The 19,186-nt window shown below is 47.8% G+C and overlaps 1 protein-coding gene across 1 annotated transcript in view; it reads right to left on the reverse strand.

Moving 5' to 3' along the window:
• BRAF (B-Raf proto-oncogene, serine/threonine kinase) overlaps positions 1 to 18,010 on the reverse strand; it is an 805,579-nt gene extending 787,569 nt beyond the window's left edge. Inside the window, exon 1 of the mRNA XM_078668198.1 lies at positions 17,617 to 18,010. Within this exon, the coding sequence (XP_078524324.1) occupies positions 17,617 to 17,709 (93 nt within the window). The 5' untranslated portion in view covers positions 17,710 to 18,010. The remainder of the gene's footprint in view (positions 1 to 17,616) is intronic.
• Positions 18,011 to 19,186: the final 1,176 nt, after the last annotated feature.

The raw sequence follows: 19,186 nt of genomic DNA on the forward strand, positions 1-19,186 counted from the left end.
GAACTTGGAGGCGCCTATCACGTGAGTGTTACCGTCAATGGGGCTGTGATCAGGGCCCTATTGGATTCGGGGTGTAAACAGTCCGTAATACGGGACGACTATGTATTGCCTCCCCAGGTAACTCCTGACACCCTAGTGTTTATTAAATGTGTCCATGGGGATGTGAAGGGTTACCCGGTAGCATATGTCCCCATTGACATAGAGGGCAAGAACTCAGTGGTGAAAGTGGGGGTGATGGGTTCCCTTCCTGAGTCACTCATACTGGGCACCGACAACCCCCATTTCCTAGACTTGTTCGAGGGTCAGTTATATAAAGACAAAACCCCGACTGTCCCGGCCCTACTGTCCACCGTTCCATGGGAGGGAGACAGAAGTTTCCGATTTGCACAGGCTAATGATTCCACTTTGTTCAACGCATGGGAACAGGCCCATGCCAACCAGGATAACCCCCAGGTGAGATACCCCAGGTTTCTGATAAAAGATGATCTTCTGTACAGACAAGCGAAAGCCGAAGACCCCATGCAACTTCTGGTACCAACCTGTTTCCGGGAACAGATCATGTTCTACGCCCATACCCATCTACTGGCAGGCCACACAGGCAGCGAGAAAACAACACAGAACGTGCTCCGCAGCTTCTATTGGCCAGGCGTGTACCAGGAAATAAAGGCCCATTGCCAGACTTGTGACATTTGCCAGCGGAAGAATACACACCGACCCACAGCCGTACCCCTACAACCTCTCCCATCATTGGAACACCTTTCGAGAGGGTAGGAATGGATCTCATCGGGCCGCTCCCCAAAACACGGAGAGGGCATCAATATGCTCTGGTGATTGTGGATTATGCCACACGGTTTCCCGAAGCTTTTCCCCTGAAAAGCCCCACCTCGAAAAACATTGCCGAAAAGTTTCTGGAATTATTCTCCAGAGTCGGGTTTCCTAAAGAGGTCCTGACGGACCAGGGCACACCGTTCATGTCTAGGGTCATGAAGGAAGTGTGTCAGCTCTTGAGTCTTCACCAGATAAAGACGTCAGTATACCACCCCCAGACCGACGGTCTGGTGGAGAGGTACAATGGAACCTTGAAAGCAGTACTAAAGAAAATGCTCACGGTCAATGGGAGCGAGTGGGACCTCGTGCTGCCTTTGGCGTTGTATGTCATCAGAAAACAGAGCAGCTTAGGCTGCTCATCATTTGAGATGTTGTATGGCCGCCAACCCCGTAGCCTCCTGGACATGACCAAAGAGGTATGGGAGACCGAGAACGCTGGGGACACCAGAACCCTGCTAGAGTACAGTCAGAACCTGAAAAATAAACTCGGAAAGATAAGGGAGCTGGCCTTTACTCAGCTAGGATCCAGTCAACAGAAGCAACAGGCCCAATACGACAAAGGAAAGAAGTGGCGACGCCTCCTTGTGGACGACTGGGCCCTGGTGTTGTTGCCGTCCACGGCAAAGAAATTCCAAAACGAATGGCAAGGATCCTTCAGAGTCATAGAAACGATCGGAAAAACAACATACAGGTTACAGTTGAGTAGGAAGAAGACCCAGGTGTTTCACATCAACCTTCTGAAAAAATGGTTGGGTAAGCCCCCCCTTGCCTCGGTACTGACAACCACGTATGAAAATGCCCAAGGAACCACACTGGACGAACTAGTGATAAACGACGAACTATACGACGCCGAACAGGACGGACTACAGAAAACCCTTCGTCCATTCGAGCGGATCTTCTCTAACCTTCCAGGGACCACAACGTTAACCGAGCACCGAATAGACACCCCAGAGGGGATTACCGTGAAACAAAGACCCTACAGGATACCAGCGGCCAAGAGAAGCGCCATAAGTAAGGAAGTGAAAGAGATGCTTAAGCTGGGCGTTATACGCCCCTCCCGTAGCGAATGGTCGTCACCCATCGTGATGGTGCCCAAACCGGACGGAAGCAGCAGGTTCTGCATGGACTTCAGAGCCTTGAACGCGGTATCCTCCTTTGACGCCTATCCCATACCTAGAATCGATGAGTTGATTGAGAAGCTGGGAAACGCACAATACATCAGTACCCTCGACCTAACGAAGGGTTACTGGCAGGTCCCTCTGAGAGAGGGGGATCGGAAGAAAACTGCCTTCGCTACACCGGATGGACTCTATGAGTTCAACGTGCTTCCCTTCGGCCTTCATGGTGCTCCGGCTACCTTCCAGAGGCTGATGAACGAGGTCCTAAGAGAACACCAAGACTACAGCTCGGCCTACCTGGACGACATCATTATATTCAGCCCCTCCTGGGAAGACCATCTGAGACATTTACACAACATCCTACACCAACTGATGGAAGCAGGGCTACATATCAATTCGAAAAAATCACGAGTGGGCTTTCAGAAAGTCAAATATCTGGGGTATGTCCTGGGACATGGGGTCATTGAGCCCCAAATCGAGAAAGTGAGGGCGATAGCGGATACCCCTTTTCCCACCAGTCAGAAGGAGATGAGGGCGTTCTTGGGGCTGGTGGGTTACTATCGTAGGTTTATCCCCTCCTTTTCTGACATCGCTGCCCCTCTAACAGACACCCTAAAAAGCCACACTAGCAGTCAGGTCCTCCACAACCCCACTCCGACAATGTGGAACGCCTTCCAGGCCCTAAAACGAGCCATCACCACAAGCCCCGTACTAACCTCCCCTGACTTCGGAAACCCGTTCATTCTACACACGGACGCCTCCGATTTTGGTATCGGGGCTGTCTTGTCCCAAGAAACGGAGGCCGGTATAGAGCGACCCATACTCTATATCAGTCGCAAACTGTTCCCGCGGGAGATGAAATACCCGACCATTGAAAAAGAATGTCTCGCGATCAGGTGGGCTGTAGATAAGCTGCGGTATTACCTGGAGGGGCATGCTTTCATCCTCTATACTGACCACGCCCCGCTCATGTGGATGAGCCGGAACATTTCCAACAACCCAAGGGTACTGCGGTGGTTCTTGGCCCTGCAGCCATTCCGGTTCCAGGTCCGTCACCGTAAAGGGAAGGACAATGCCAACGCAGACTTTCTATCACGTTATCCTCTCCCCGATCGGGAGAATCATAGGGGGGAGGGATGTGACGGGGAGGACCCGGACTCGGGCCCCCCCGGCTTACCTTTACCTGTGTCCCCTCATTTTGTGCAGCACACAGACACCTGGAAAACAACTGATGACCGGATACTTCCTCTACAGGACACGGAGGAGCCGTGTTACTTTAACTGGGCGGAGCTGGACCCTGAACCCGCCCGCCGGCTGGAGATAAATGAACGCCCCAAACAGACGCAGGTGTGTATTACACCCGGAGGAGTCGGAGAGTGGTGGCGTGAGAGTGGAGCGGAGTGGAGCAGGACGGAGGACGGAGAAACGGAGATTGCAGACGAGGAGGAGTCGGGAGAGAAGAGGAGGAGGTCGGGAGAGGAGACGAGCGTGGAACATCAGCTGGAGGAGTCGGGAGAGCCGAGGAAGAGGTCGGGAGCGGAGACGTGCAGAGACCATCTGACAGCGGAGGCGGGAGAGGCACCGCGGAAGACGGAGACCGGAGCCGAAGGGAGAAAGACCCGTGACTACTGCGACAAGCCGGGAGGCCAACGGGAAGGCGCATCGCCCAGCCACACTTCACATGAAGTGTGGCTAGAACAGGTACGGTCAAGGTTCACGGGGTGGGCGGGCCGTAAGTGGGGTAAACCTCCGTGACACCTTCCAACGACCTTCGGTGCACCAAACCCCCCCCTCACTTTACTGGCACCTTAGTCTTGAAGAGCACGTGTGGTCCCTCACTCCCCTTCCCCGAGCACGCACTTAAACCATAGCCTAATATTGGTTTCTTTCTGTTTTGGGCGGCGTTCCTGACGGGAGTGGAGACACGGCGGATTCAAGGCCTACAACACCCAGAAGGCATCGGGAGTTCCGATGGCAGGAAGCGACAAAACAAGCAGCTGAGGACGCCGACAACCCGCTCCCATTCTACAGAGTACCTGTACAAAAGAGGAGACAATATAAAACAATAAAACCCTCGCTACCTAGATCTCCTGTGTCAGTAAGTTTGTTTGGGAACCCAGCCAAAAGCCCACAACAACCAATTACCATAACACTTTACACAGGGAGCACTTGCACGTTGACATTGATCAGCATTGGCAAAGTGCCCAAAGCATCTACTCCAACAAAACGACATCCATCACAGCATCAAAAATAGAGGAGGTAGAGGCAAAATGTCAGGGGTAATCATGCCAAGAAATGCCAGGTCTAACAAGCACTCAACAAGCACTCTAGTTTATGAGGACAAGGGGTATAAAATCACTCCTAGGGAGCACTGGGGCCACACCAGCAAGGAGCAGGTTGGCAGGCCTGCACACGGGTCCTCAGGGCAGCGCTGCAGTCCTCCTTTCAGCCTAGAAAGTCCCAATGTGTTACCCCTGGCAAATCCAAAAGCCCTCTGGCAGTGTCCAGAGCCACCAGCATCTGGCTGCAAGTCCCACGCAGTGTCTTCTATCTTTACATGGGGTCATAGTTCCATCAATCAATCAATCAATCATAACATTTGTATAGCGCGCTACTCACCCGGAAGGGTCTCAAGGCGCTTTGGGGAGGGGTCCGCTACTGCTCGAATAGCCAGGTCTTGAGTTGTTTCCTGAAGGCGAGATGGTCCTGTGTCCGCCGGAGGTGGATGGGGAGGGAGTTCCATGTCTTGGCTGCCAGGTAGGAGAAGGATCTTCCTCCGACGGTGGCCCTTCGGATGCGTGGTACGGCGGCGAGGGCGAGGCTTGTAGAACGTAGCTGACGGGTGGGCGTGTAGAAGGTCAGGCGGTCGTTGAGGTACTTAGGGCCCAGGTCGTGGGAAGACTTGTGTGCGTGGGTGAGGAGCCTGAACGTGATCCTTTTGCTGACGGAGAGCCAGTGCAGGTCCCTCAGGTGGCCGGAGATGTGGCTGCGTCGGGGGATGTCCAGGATGAGTCGGGTGGAGGCGTTCTGTATGCGCTGGAGTCTTTTCTGTAGTTTGGCTGTGGTTCCCGCGTAGAGGGTGTTCCCGTAGTCCAGTCGGCTGGTGACGAGGGCCTGGGTGACCGTCTTCCTGGTTTGGGTCGGGATCCATCGGAAGATCTTTCGGTGCATGCGCAGGGTGTTGAAGCACGATGAGGAGACGGCGTTGACTTGTCTGGTCATCGAGAGGCAAGAGTCCAGGATGAAGCCCAGGTTGCGTGCGTGGTCTGTCGGCTTGGGGGCGGTGCCCAGGGCGGGGGGCCACCAGGAGTCGTCCCAGGCGGAGGGCGATGGTCCCAGGATGAGGACTTCCGTCTTGTCTGAGTTCAGTTTCAGGCGGCTGTTCTTCATCCATTCGGCGACGTTTTTCATCCCTTCGTGCAGGCTCATTCTGGCGGTGGCGGGGTCTCTGGTGAGGGAGAGGATCAGTTGGGTGTCGTCGGCGTAGGAGATGATGTTGAGGTTGTGCTGGCGTGCGATGGTTGCGAGAGGTCTCATGTAGACGTTGAAGAGGGTGGGGCTGAGTGATGATCCTTGTGGTACTCCGCAGATGACTTTGGTGGCCTCGGATCGGAACGGGGGGAGGCGGACTCTCTGTGTTCTTCCGGCGAGGAACGAGATGATCCACTCCAGAGCCTTCTCTTGGATCCCGATGTTGCTGAGGCGTTGGACTAGAGTGCGGTGGCAGACGGTGTCGAACGCTGCAGAGAGGTCCAGGAGGATGAGGGCTGCTGTTTCCCCGTTGTCGAGCAGGGCTCGGATGTCGTCGGTGGCTGCGATGAGGGCGGTCTCGGTGCTGTGGTTGGCTCGGAAACCGGACTGCGAGGGGTCGAGGGATCCGTTCGTCTCGAGGAAGGCTGCAAGCTGTCTGTTGACGGTCTTCTCGATGACTTTGGCAGGAAAAGGGAGGAGCGAGATGGGGCGGAAGTTCTTGAGGTCGGTGGGGTCCACTGTTGGTTTCTTCAGTAGAGCGTTGAGCTCGGCATGCATCCAGCTCTCCGGGAAGGTGGCGGTGTTGAAGGTACTGTTGATGACGTCCCGGAGTTGGGGTGCGATGATGGAGTCGGCCTTGTTGAAGATGTGGTGGGGGCAGGGGTCGGTTGGAGATCCGGAGTGGACGGTGTTCATCGTGCGGGCTGTGTCTTCGGTGGTCACCATGGTCCAGGTGCGGAGGGTGGCGGTGGGGGGCGTTGGTTCGACGGTTGGGTGCGTGGGTGGTGCGTCAAATCTGTTGTGGATGTCGGCGATCTTGCGGTGGAAGAACAGGGCGAGAGAGTCGCAGAGATCCTGTGAAGGAGTGATGTCGTTGTTGCCGGTGCTGGGGTTGGAGAACTCCTTGACGATGCTGAAGAGCTCCTTGCTGTCGTGGGAGTTGTTGTCCAGTCGTTCTTTCAGTGATTTCTTCTTGATGGTGCGGATGAGCTGGTGGTGCTTGCGGGTGGCGTCTTTGAGGGCGGTCATGTTATCTGTGGTCTGGTCGAGGAGCCAGGCTTTCTCGAGGGTGCGGCAGTTCTTCTTGGAGTCCTTGAGTTCTTCGGTGAACCAGGAGGCCTTTTTGCTTCTGGGTCTGCTAGGAGGGTTCTTCAGTGGTGCGAGGTCGTCGGCGCAGGCGGTCAGCCACTGCGTGAAGTTGCGGGCTGCATCGTTGGGGTCCGTTGTGCTGGCGGGTGGGTTCTGGCTGAGGCAGGTGGTGAGCTGGTCGGTGGTGATCTTGCTCCAGCTCCTGTGAGGAACCTGTTGCGGGTGGCGGTGGGTCGTGGTTCTTCTGAAGCTGAAGTGGACGCAGCTGTGGTCGGTCCAGTGAAGTCCGGTGGAGTGGCTGAAGGTGATGTGCTTGCTGGATGAGAAGACGGGGTCGAGCGTGTGGCCTGCGTAGTGAGTGGGGGTGTTGACCAGTTGCTTGAGTCCGAGGTTGGCGAGGTTGTCCAGCAGGGCGGCGGTGTTGCGATCCTTGTTGTTCTCCAGGTGGAAGTTGAGGTCACCTAGGAGGATGTAGTCAGCGGAGCGGAGGGCGTGCGGGCTGATGAAGTCCGTGATGTCGTCACTGAATTGTGCACGTGGTCCGGGGGGCCTGTAGACGAGGGTGCCTCTGAGGGTCGTCTTTGGGTCGGTGTGTATCTGGAAGTGGAGATACTCGGCGGCGGTGAAGGTGTCGTCGTAGTCGGTTGAGATGCGAATGGTGTTCTTGTGTACAATGGCGATGCCTCCTCCAGTCTGGTTGACGCGGTCTCTCCGGATGATCTTGTATCCGTCTGGGATGGCGATGGCGATGGCGATGTCGGGCGCTGAGGAGGCGTTCATCCAGGTTTCCGTGAAGAAGGCGACGTCTGGTGAGGTTGTGTCGAGCAGGTTCCAAAGTTTGATGGCGTGTCTGTGGATGGAGCGGGTGTTGAGCAGGATGCACTTGAGGTGGCTGTTGTTGGTGCTCGGCTCGGTGGTTGCGGTGCAGGTCCGGAGGCAGGTGAACTTGCAGGCTTGACAGCTGAAGGGTCCTAGGGTGCGTCTCGGGGTCGCTCGGTGGCAGGCTCTTGGTCGGTCGGGTTTGAGTGCGATGAGGGTGGCGGCGTCGTAGGTCCGTCGGGGGCCAGGGGTCCTGGCACTGGGCGCGGTCCAGGAGCAGACGGGCGCAGACGGGCTTGCCTTTGGCGCGCCTTCGGAGCACAATCGGCGCTCCCGCTGCGCATCAACGCTGCGCGTCAACGCTGCGCGTGCGTGGGGGCGTCATAAGAAGGGAGCCGGGAGGGAGGGTCCGCTGGGTGGCGGGAGCGTGGGAGCGAATCGGCTGTCCATTACTTATAGTCCCAATGTCTTTGTTCTGGGGACACTTTACAATACAATTACAAGTGCACCACACTCCCCATTCATAGTGTAAGCCTTGGCTCCAAACACACCACAGGGGGGCAGAGCCATCATGGTAGAAGGCAGGCACAGCCCTATTAAGGTGCAGGTGCTAATTCTCCCACCACTCCAAATGCGGACCAGGCCTATTCAGGTGCAAGAGAAAACTCCTCCCGCTACTCTAAATTCAGCCAAGGTATATTCAGCCTAGCGCTGAGTCCCCCAGGCAGGGCAGGACACACCTTAACCCCCCCCCCCAGGGACTGGCTGGAGTAAATGCAGATCCCCTCTCCCCGGTCAGTGAGAACCTGACAGTAAATACACATCAGGCAGGGCACAAAGACACATAGCGCACAGAAATGCCCACTTCTAAATGTGGCATTTCTAAAATAGTAATAATAAATCTGCTTTCACCAATAAGCAGGATTTATCACCACTATTCCAAACATATCACACATGGTTACGCTACCCCTTCTCATGTCAGGCATTACCACTGAAGCACATATCAGGGAATCCCCAATGCATCCCTATTAGAGGACAGCCTCACATCAGTGAGAAACCACATAGGCTGTTTGTCACTACCAGGACATGCCACTCAGTTAAGGCACATGTCCTACCTTTTAACTACACCGCACACTGCCAATAGTGCTAGCTAGGGCCTACCTCAGGGGTATGTAGTAAAAAGGGAGTTGCAGACGTGGCAACCACTTTATATGCCACGTCACAGCTGCAGTAAACTGCACGAGCAGACCCTGCAGTGGCAGAGGCCTGAGGCAGGTTTGAAAGTCTACTTTAGTGGGTGGCACAAACAGCGCTGCAAGCCCACCAGTAGCCTTTCATTTACTGGCCCTGGGTATATGGGATACCACTGTACAAGCGACTGATAGGTAAATTAAATATGCCAAACGTTGTAGACCAATCTTACCAGGTTTACCATAGAGAGCACATGCACTTTAGCACTTAGCAGCAGTGATAAAAGTGCCCAGAGTCATAAAACCACCAACAACAGGTCGGACAAAATACAGAAGGAAGGCAAAAAGTTTCTGGGAAGACCCTGCAAAAAAGGCCACGTCCAACACTCCCTCTATGCACGCCTATGTCAATCTGCAAGGAACGTCATATCCCCCACCAGAATGAAAATCATTGACGTAGATAACCCACTTTCTACATGTGACCCTCCTTATATAAGGTTGGGTTACCTTGCTGTATAGGTTAATAATTCTATTCTCTGTTTGCTTGGGAAGGTCTGGACAGGTCTTAAAAATCCGGCAATGAAGGAAAGAGATATTTGAACACCGCGTTTAACTCGGGAGCGACTACAAATATTTAGTGAACTACATGAGAAAGTGATGACAATTGTGAGGGGGCGTCGTGATGTACGTCCTTGTGTTTCCAATTGTGTGGAAAAATGTGGAGTAAATACCTTTAGCAATTTTTAAAGAACAGATTACACTTGATTGCACACTGAAGAGAATCCTTGCTCTTTCAGAGTCCCTTATACTTTGTGCCCTGACTAATCCTTTTTTAAGGTGAAACGAGTTGGCTGCGTTATTGTAAAGAAAAAAAGAAGAAAAACTAATGAATTAATGCAAAGAAATTAACTACAACAATCAGAACTTGCGAACACTTATTTATTATTTCTTGAATTTATGCTATTTTCTAACTGAGTGTGGTTGCCTCTCTTTCTGTATACAATACAGGTCTTAATTACTTTGGGCAACAATATGTGAAAAATGTAGTGTACTTAAAGAAACGCAGATGTCACAATACATGTATGTTCGTAGGTCTTCGGTGGTTTTGTAGGACACGCAAATCACAATCAGGGATGGCTGCCTCTGAGCTTTTTAGAGGTGTTGATAGAAAAACAAAATCTCAGGAAAGAGGGAAGGGAGAAGATTTGTATCAAGCCAGTAAACACTGCCAGAAATTGTTTTTTTTTTTAAAACACAGCCTTCAATTTTTTTCTGGAAGTGAAATGGTCCTTGAAGTCTTTTATTCTAGTGAGGAGGAAGTTCCAAAGCTTGGACCCTAAACCTCTAATTTTCGGAATTTAGATTTTTTAACAATAGAGATAACAAGGAGTTTTGCCTAAATGATGGAGTGGCAAAATAAAAATCTAATTTTAATTTGCCACTTAAAACAATTTAAAACCATGTTTTTAAATCAATGAAAACTAGGCCTACACGAGGGCTAGGTTGTGCACTTTTCTTACCCAGAATCTCAAGGAAAGATTAATCAGGAACCTGAAAGGGCCTCCAACGCTATATACGTCTAGAAATTTCACAAAACAATCACATATATCCACTTGACAACCTGATATCAATAACATCTTTACTTCAAGTACAAATACTGTATTGCTTCCAAAGAAATAATCTTTGAATCCTAAAATGGGCTTCCAGCTACGCGCATGCGCACGCGGCATACTTCCCAGCCACTACACACACGCGTCCTTATACATAGGACCAGGGCTGGACTGGCTAACGGGCGTTTTAGAATGCTGCTGAGCTGGGGGCTGATTTCGTTGATAGGGACCTGCGTGTGCTGAACACAATTCGTTTTGCTCTGTTTATTTCAAAGCACACGCAGGTCTCCATCAACGAAATCAGCCCCCACCGCAGTGAAATCAGCTCCCAGCTCGGCAGCATTCTAAAACGCCCTGTAGTCAGTCCGGCCCTGCCTAGGACGCATGCACAAGAGGAGAACCACACGCCTCACAATCACAGGGAGGAGAGCTGCAGAGGCATACACACGGACGCTCGCTCCCTACCTGTAGACCACAGGCACTCCCTCTAAGGGAGGAGTCGGCACACAAGATTACGCCCTTAAACAGGCAACCAGGCACCTCTCCGGCTATACACCGGATCTCACACAGGTACTACCAATTGCCTGATAATCACTGGGCAATTAGTCTACGAACAACAGTATAAAAACCCGCTCCTCTCTCACCATAATTCACAGGCTGGGAGGCGGAGCGAACAACTATAGATGAGATGGCAGGAAGCGCTGAAGGTGACAGTAAGAGTGTGTGTGTCTTGGATGAATGAAAGAGTGTACCTTTATGCTTTTGATGCAATTCCACCCCTCTCACGAGGAATGCATCTTTTAAATAAAACGTGCAAGTATGGATACGGTTTTCTCCGTATCATGGACCTGATTTATCAGTAACAGCTATGATTCTGTGTGTCTCTCTTCTTTCAGAATGTCACAGTATGCTCTTCCACCCTCGACCTCCCATGGAGTAAATAGGATAGTGATCTAGGGTAAGCAGCGAATGACAAGTTTTTTCACTCATTATTAGTGATGACACGTATGAATGTGACACGTGTTTCACTTAGATACCACCATGTGCGTTTTAAGTGTGGTAATGTATGTAAAGCAAATTTTGCAACCATTATACTCGCACCTTTGGTATGTATGTGTTTTTGTTTCCTTTTTTTCCTATAGATACTCTTGCATTAGTACTACACTATACGGGGAGATTGATCCTTACAACCCCTGGTCTTTTAGTGGTTCATCCTTTATACAGTGTGTGTAAAAAGGTGGAGCCCATTACAAAACTTGGTCCTGACGAACGCTACGTACCCTTCGGGGACGTAAAACCAGAAACATGTTGACCATATTTAGTACGGTGAAGGGATAATAAGTTCCCATATCACGCCCACTTCTTTTAATACCATACATCTGTTCCTTTAATTAAATGAGTCTGTTGACAAATGTAATGGTTTTTAGATCACTTTTCACCAATTCACGGGCCACCACTTAGTTTTATAAGTGCATACTTGTCTCCAGGTGTATGCCCGCCCTCTATCAAACGGAGTTTTTAGAGGGCAAGGACGGCCTATGATGAAGCATGACACCAGGTGGTGTGTGAAGCCAGTCCTTCACTTTTTGTGAGATGCCCCCACTGGACATGCATCTCTAGAAACCCTGTAGGAATCCCAACTAGGGACAGCTCCACTTGTGTTTATATGTCGTATTGGAGGCTGGCTAGTCCCTAGGCCCTGTGCCTCTAGTTCCCATCCCTAGTCAAACACTAGAGCTAGTGTGCCTCTAGTTCCCATCCCTAGTCAAACACTAGAGCTAGTGTGGGGAACATCCTATCATACACAAATTTCCTTTGTGGTAACCAAAGCACATTGATGGGCACACTTGTTTATCAATGTCTATGGCGCTCTACGAAATACCTATTCCAACAATGCCAGTAGAACCCACAAAGTGGGCGCTGCTCACTCTGGTTGTCGCAAACCTTAGTTCAGCTTGATTGATTACACTTATGTATAATTCAAACAAAACGCACCAAATCATGACAAATTAACTATGACGTGCAAATGGATGTATGACCTGGGGCATATGATTACAGACTCACAATGTTTGTATTGCTGTCAGCACGTTAGAGATGTTTCCCCAAGGGTAAATTCAGACTGGCCCGTCTAAAATTTATACATAGAGCCTATGAAATACCTGCTAGCTTGAAGCGCTGTGGGTTGACAAACGCTGCTTATTTCTGGAAATGTAATGCTACAGATGCAAACTTTCTGCCATGGTTTGGTCCTGCTCCCCAATTCAGGAATACTGGAAGAAAATATTGTGCATTGTGCAAGAAATTATTGACGTGCAGTCCCCATTATCCCCGTCGCTTGCTGTCCCGTGGTTTGCAAATGAGATTCCTGCAAACTTGTCGCTATTACACTATCATTTTGCAAAGGCAGAATAACTGTGCTTTGGCATAAGAAGACTGCACCCCCGAACCCAAGGTGGCTGAGAGCCATGTTCATCCGCTGTGAACACTCTGATGTTTATAAAACACTCCAATAGTATGCTACCTGGCCTCGTGATATAGGGTCCCTATGAGAACCTACCTTCTGAAATCATGTAATAGTTAAGTAATTTAATGAAATGATTACATGTATAGTTTGGTACTTTGCCTTCAGTTGCGCAATTGCATATTATACGGGGCGGAGAGGTTGCCCAATATTACGCCGCATAGTTAATATTGAAAATTGTAAATAAAAATTAAGAAAGAAAACAAATTTTAAAAACAAGAATTCTATTAGTTTAATTAGAAGAATGGGAGTACGCCGGCCCTGCAATCCACTGTTAAAGTAGCTGCAGATCAAATAAGTCATATTCATTTTGGAGGCAAAGATTATTCCACTAGACAACAGTTAGGTAAAGAAATCTGAAACCTATTTTTCTTCATATTTCGAGATGGAATAGATTTACACAGTCAGATTTCTGCTAAACAGCCATTACTAAAAAGTATTGCAAAGATGTTTTAGCCAATCACCACAGAAGAAGTTGTGGCTATGATGGCCACATTTATAAACAGAAAAGCACAAAGGGCCCGATTCACAGAATGAACTTAAGACTCAATCCTAAACTTACTACTATTTTGGTATTCACAGAATGCACTTACTACTTTTGGCATTCACAGAATGCACTTACTACTTTTGGCATTCATAGAATGAACTTACTACTTTTGGTATTCACAGAAGCTAGGATTTGGTCTTAAGACAAACTTAAGACAAACTTAAGACAGACTTAAGACAGACTTAAGACAGACTTAAGACAGACTTAAGACAGACTTAAGACAGACTTAAGACAGACTTAAGACAGACTTAAGACAGACTTAAGACAAAATGCTAACTTCTGTGAATACCAAAAGTAGTAAGTTCATTCTGTGAATGCCAAAAGTAGTAAGTGCATCCTGTGAATAGCAAAATAGTAGTAAGTTTAGGATTGAGTCTTAAGTTCATTCTGTGAATCGGGCCCAAAGATACAAAGGGTTTCCCGTCAAAAATCTGGAAGCTTTTACAGAATCAGATACGCGATATCTGCCTTTTTTCTAAACTTGCTTTCAGATGAGCAGCTCTCCCAATTCATCACATGAAGCCCCTGCATCAGTGTTCTGTAAATCTCACAAATATCCAAACAAGTGCTCCTCTATTTGTTCAATACCTTTACTCAATAGTGATCATAAAATATATTCTACAGTATTAACCAATTGCATACAACACTTCATAAAGGAACGGATTTATAGTACTCAGCAAGGGTTCACTGAAGGCCAGAATATTAATGAGAATATTTTAGGTTTTTATTTGCATGTATTGACAATGCAAATGTTAAGTTAACTCCTTTGAAAGTTGCTTTTGTAGATGAAGAACATGCTACTGTCCACGCCAGCTGGGCACACAAGAGAGCACTGTGGCTGTCCTGTAAAGATAATAAAAGCGATGAAAACTTTACATCAGGTATCTGGTGCATGCTTAGCCAGATTTTTCCCCACTTTGGGCCGACATTACCAGGGATGCCCTTCCTCCCCTTTTCACTGAACACTAAGCAACCATTCTTCATATGAACACCTTAATCAAAGGGCTTTTTGGGTACTACAGAACACAAAACTCACATATGCGGACGACTAAGCTTAAGTAACCAAACTTATGACTATTTTAGGGATGTTTGGTTTGTTTTCAGGATATAAGGTTAATGGTAAAAAGACCAAGATGTGTTGTGGAACAAAGGGCTACTTACAAGATAGTTAAGCTGAAACATTTATGAGTGATCATTTTAAAGAAACTTGAAGACTATCCCTCATGACCTATTACTCAAAGCGGGACAAAATTAAGCAACTTCTGGGTCATAATCAGAAATTAACATGGTCACTCACTGGTCACGTTACTTATATCAAGATGAATATATTTTCAAAATTATTTTACTTGTTTCAGGCGCTTCCAACCTAAATCCCAAAGAGTTTTTTGATAAATTAGAATTCTGTAGCAACTATTTTATTTGGAGGCATAAAGGACCTAGAATTGCTAAGAGTAAATTAACAGGTAAACTACAGGAAGCAGGACTAGAAAACTTAGATTTTCGCAAATATTACACGGGAGCAAAACAACATACTATTCCATTTTTAACTCACGCCAAACAGGTGTGATTGTACTTAATTCCAGTATTTATCTGACATTATTCAACACTTGACCTATAGAAAACCTCGCTAAATCTAACAGCCCTAAGTATTTCAAGAAAATCACATTCAGAAATACTCAGGACACAGACCATGTACTGTGGGATATACAAGTGCTTCAAATCCCTACATGTATGTGGTATATTGAAATATGATAAAACGTAAATGTTCCAATACTTGACACTTTGTTAAACTCGACTTTAAATCACTGTATCGTACACTAGAGTGCCATTAATAATTGTTGCAGGTAAGAGCTGTTAAAAAAATATAAACAGTCCTAAATAATTAACCCACACTATATAAAATATATAAATATGTTATTTCAATTAAATATAATTCATAACTTACAAATGCCTGCTCATCCTTTTAACGTTAATATTTTCGATGCAAATACACAAAATTAGTGTTTTCCCAATTCTACTAGAAATTGATAACATTTGGAGATAAATGAAAAAATATGTTAAGGTTACAATGGATTACTGGAACATCACATGTTTACGAATTTCTTTGGAGCCCTAGCTAGGCTATAAATAAAATCACTTTTACGAATACAAAATACCGCTGAAACATTTTTGATTACTATTCAACATACTTATCACACTCTTTGTAAACTATGCAAACTGTTTCTGCTAAACACTTGTTGCTACGCTACGTGGGGATAATAACGCTGAGCACATACATTTTTAAGCTGTCCAGTTTTGAAAGATTACTAGCAAACAGTTATCTACACAAAAAAAACACAGACTGCACTCTTCGGAATAGAGGCATGTTCCAGAAGTTGCTTATCCACTGAGATTGGCACACAGCAATTCCGAGGCAATGGAAGGATAGAAATCAACCTGTATCCTGCAGGTGGCGAGCAGAGGCAATATGGGAGTCTGATTTGTAAGTTAAAATCGCTAAATTTAGTATCAGCAAAAAATAACTGTTTGAGAGAGTATTTAAAATATTAGGAGCAACTGCAAGGTCAACTCTTTCGTCCCATGCTATTTAAATTATTTATCACAGCTCTTAAATACTCCAGGGGTTCTCTAATATTTTAGAACACATTTTTTTCTTGTTCTTAAATGCAGATATTTTACTAATGTAATAGGAAAGGTTGCTGTTTTCTTTCTGGCTGGTTACTGCAGGTATAAACTTCACTCTGTAAGCGACGATAACTGTTAATGTGTTCAACCAGTGTGGGGAACCTATCCTGCCACTGATATTCAAAGGAACTGGATTGTCCTAGGATTAAGATGTAATCAGGAGTTGATGCAATGCATTCAGATGTGGGCAACATATCCGACAACAGATTCTGAAACAATGCATTATGGGGACCAGAATGTAATTCAAAAGCATTATAATTTTGGGGAAAAACAAGAATACACAAAGCATGTGGTGCCTTTTTGTGTCAATAGTTACACTTAATGACAGCACGGATTGCAGCTCGCTAATACATAGTAATGAAAAACCTCAGGTATCTATTAGCCGGGTTAAGGATGCTTATGTTCATAAGTTTTTTTTATGTCATGGCTATACCCTGCCTCAGGTGGGTTTCAAAAAGAAACAACATTTACCATACTTTAGAGATATTGATATAAATAAATGTTATCCTTATTCTTTACTGACAAAAAGATTACAGCCATATTATGTGCATGCTGTTCACTAGTACTTCGGATTTTGTAGTTGGAATGCTGTCGATAAAGTATTTAGTTTGTTATTAACAATGCAAATGATCGTCTCAAAGAATTCACCACAGAGCCCCCATAGGATCTAAGATATGCAGGTATCTTAGAAAGCATATGCCAAGTTGTAAGGCCATCAATCCAAACTGTGTTGTAAGTGAGACAGAGCTGCTTAAAACGGAGAGAAGCAGAAACTGGGAGCCAAAGGGAGAACTCGCTGGACACAACAATATAGTTTCATGTTGACAATTTGACTAACAGCTCTGTTTTGATCAGTCTAATTCTTTTTGATCTGCCTTGTTGGGAGGACGTAGGACGTTTATTTCCATATCTTGTAATGTTTACAAGTTAATGGCCCATATGCATGGCTTCATGCGGACAAAAGAGTGGGATTAGAATGTAATAAATTGGAACAGAAGAGAACCTTAGTTTAAGTCTTGACTAACATGCATGTATCTTATTGCGTCAGTTCAGCATTAAGTTTCTTTATGTGTCCTTAACTCTGATTACCTTATTTGTAATGCAGTGTCAATGATGCGTTGCTCTTCCAACTACATCGGGTGGACTCTGCTCGCCTCCCTTATTGTGTTCAGGTGTCACAGTCAGGCACCCACCCTCCCACTGCGTGGTGGAGGTCTTATTCACTAGCTATACATTCATTGTTAGGTTTCCCTCCTGGAGTGCAAGTATTGCATCCACATGGTGCAGCAGATGGGTCTCCTGTACGCAGGTCTCTACAAATGCATGCATGTATCTCTCTCTCTTGTCGTGTACGCGGGACTTCCCCCACTGCAGCCTTCCTCTCCTTGTGAGCAGGTCTGCCTTCCTCTGTGTGCAGAAGCCCATCTCTCTACCGACGTGAAAGGTTTGGGTCTCAATTACCAACCCAACTCTGAAACACACACCGTAACCGCCTTGTGCAAACCTCCCTGGACAGGTGCACACCTCCCTCGGTCGGCCCTGTGCTCCCCCAGGTGAATAGAGCTCTTCTATGTTGTGCAGGTCTAGTCACACAAGTGCAAACCTCTATCAAGTGGGTATTGGTCTGTGCAGGTTTCTCTACCACTGCGCACAGGCTCTAGCACCAATGTGCATGTCTCTATCCTGTGGGTAAGTCTCCCCCATCCTGTGTTAAGTCGTGCTGCCCTGGTCCTCTCACCTCTTCGGGGATGGCCGGGTCCTCCTCCGCGGCGCTCTGGGCCTCTGGCTCCGCCAAGTCCCCGTTTAGCAGTGCGGGGCCCTCGGCCGCCATCCTGATGGCTTGGGGGCTCCTTGGCCCGGCCGGCGTTACGTGTCCTCCGTTTCGGTGCTGGGCCTTAAGCCGGCGCTGTCACCGGGCCTCGCGCTGTCAGTCTCCCCCGGCTGCTCCTAATACACCAACCCGGCCGCGCGCAGCCTCCAGTAGCGCACTGCGCATGCGCAGGTCCGGTGCGCGCTGTCAACTGACAGCGGCGTTCGGCTTCCGTGACGTCACTCAGGATCACCACCGCCACCTCCGATAGCCACCGCTCATTGCGCAGGCGTGACTGTGTTTCTCTAGCTGCCTGAACGACGTCATCGGGGAACACCTTGAGGTCACGGCGCGACACCGCCTCCAAAAGGTGGGGGAAGGGAAAGGGAGAGCACGTCAGTGACGTCATGGCGTCCTCCTCTGGGGGTTGCCTAGAGACAGGGCTGTTTGTCTCCGAAGCTGCTCCGCTGCTACCTCCCACAGCACTTTGTTGGGCGGCGTGGCTCAGCCCTGGTTTAACACCTTCTCCCGTAGAGAAAGCTGCGTGCTGTGTGCTTGTATCTTCTGTGGGGGTACCAACCCCCGCAGACAATACAATGGTATCCCCTGAAAGTGCGCGAGCTGTGCGAAATACAACGTTAGATGTTAAATAACATGTAGCGTGAGACCCCTGTTGACAGCGCTAACTCTGACAGAGCATATTAAATGCCTTTGAAAATGAGTGATCGTGAACTACTTCAACCAGTTCACTTATACTGGACAACAATTTTGAGCTTTTCATATCTGCATGCACCGGCCACGCAGTAAAATTGTAGACCAGCAGTTCTTATTCCCAACCTTTTCACTTCTGTGTACCCCCCACTGAATTATTACTGAAATCCCGGTACCCTCGCCGAGTCATTATTGAAAGCCAAAGATTTACATTCTAGGAAATTTCTAAGATTTGATCCTGAAAACAACGCAGAAAAATATAAAAACAGGTATACACCAAACAAAGCTCCAATATTTAAACAGTTTATTTCACAGTACCATCTCAAAAGTGTTTTCAATGTTGATTCTTTATTTGTACACTTTATTAATTTTAGTTTATTAATTTTAATATTAGTTAATTTTGTAAAACAGTTGTAGAGCCCCTGAGTAGAACAAACCAAAGAAGGGAGGTAGAGCTAATCGTTGGATTTAGGCTCCACTTGGTACTTAAATAAACAGAGGAAATCCAACATTCAAAGGGAAAGGAGAGAGTGATCAATGAGTATTGAAGCACTCAGTGTTTGTGAAAATACCCCTCACACACCAAAAGGCCCCTTGGTGTCATGCTTCATCATCGGGGTCTTCGCACCCCTCTATCGGGATGCGGCGTGCTTCGACCTGCGGCTACGTGGGAGCACTTCAGGTGTTGGCTATGTGTGGTGTACAGTGTGTGGGGTATGTATTTAAGTGAGTAGGGGGTGTAGTGAAAAAGTGTTAAAAAGTACCTGGCACTAGAGTATTAAAGAAA

Source organism: Lissotriton helveticus, chromosome 1_1 (genome assembly GCF_964261635.1).
Source record: "Lissotriton helveticus chromosome 1_1, aLisHel1.1, whole genome shotgun sequence".
In the NCBI taxonomy this organism is placed as follows: domain Eukaryota; kingdom Metazoa; phylum Chordata; class Amphibia; order Caudata; family Salamandridae; genus Lissotriton; species Lissotriton helveticus.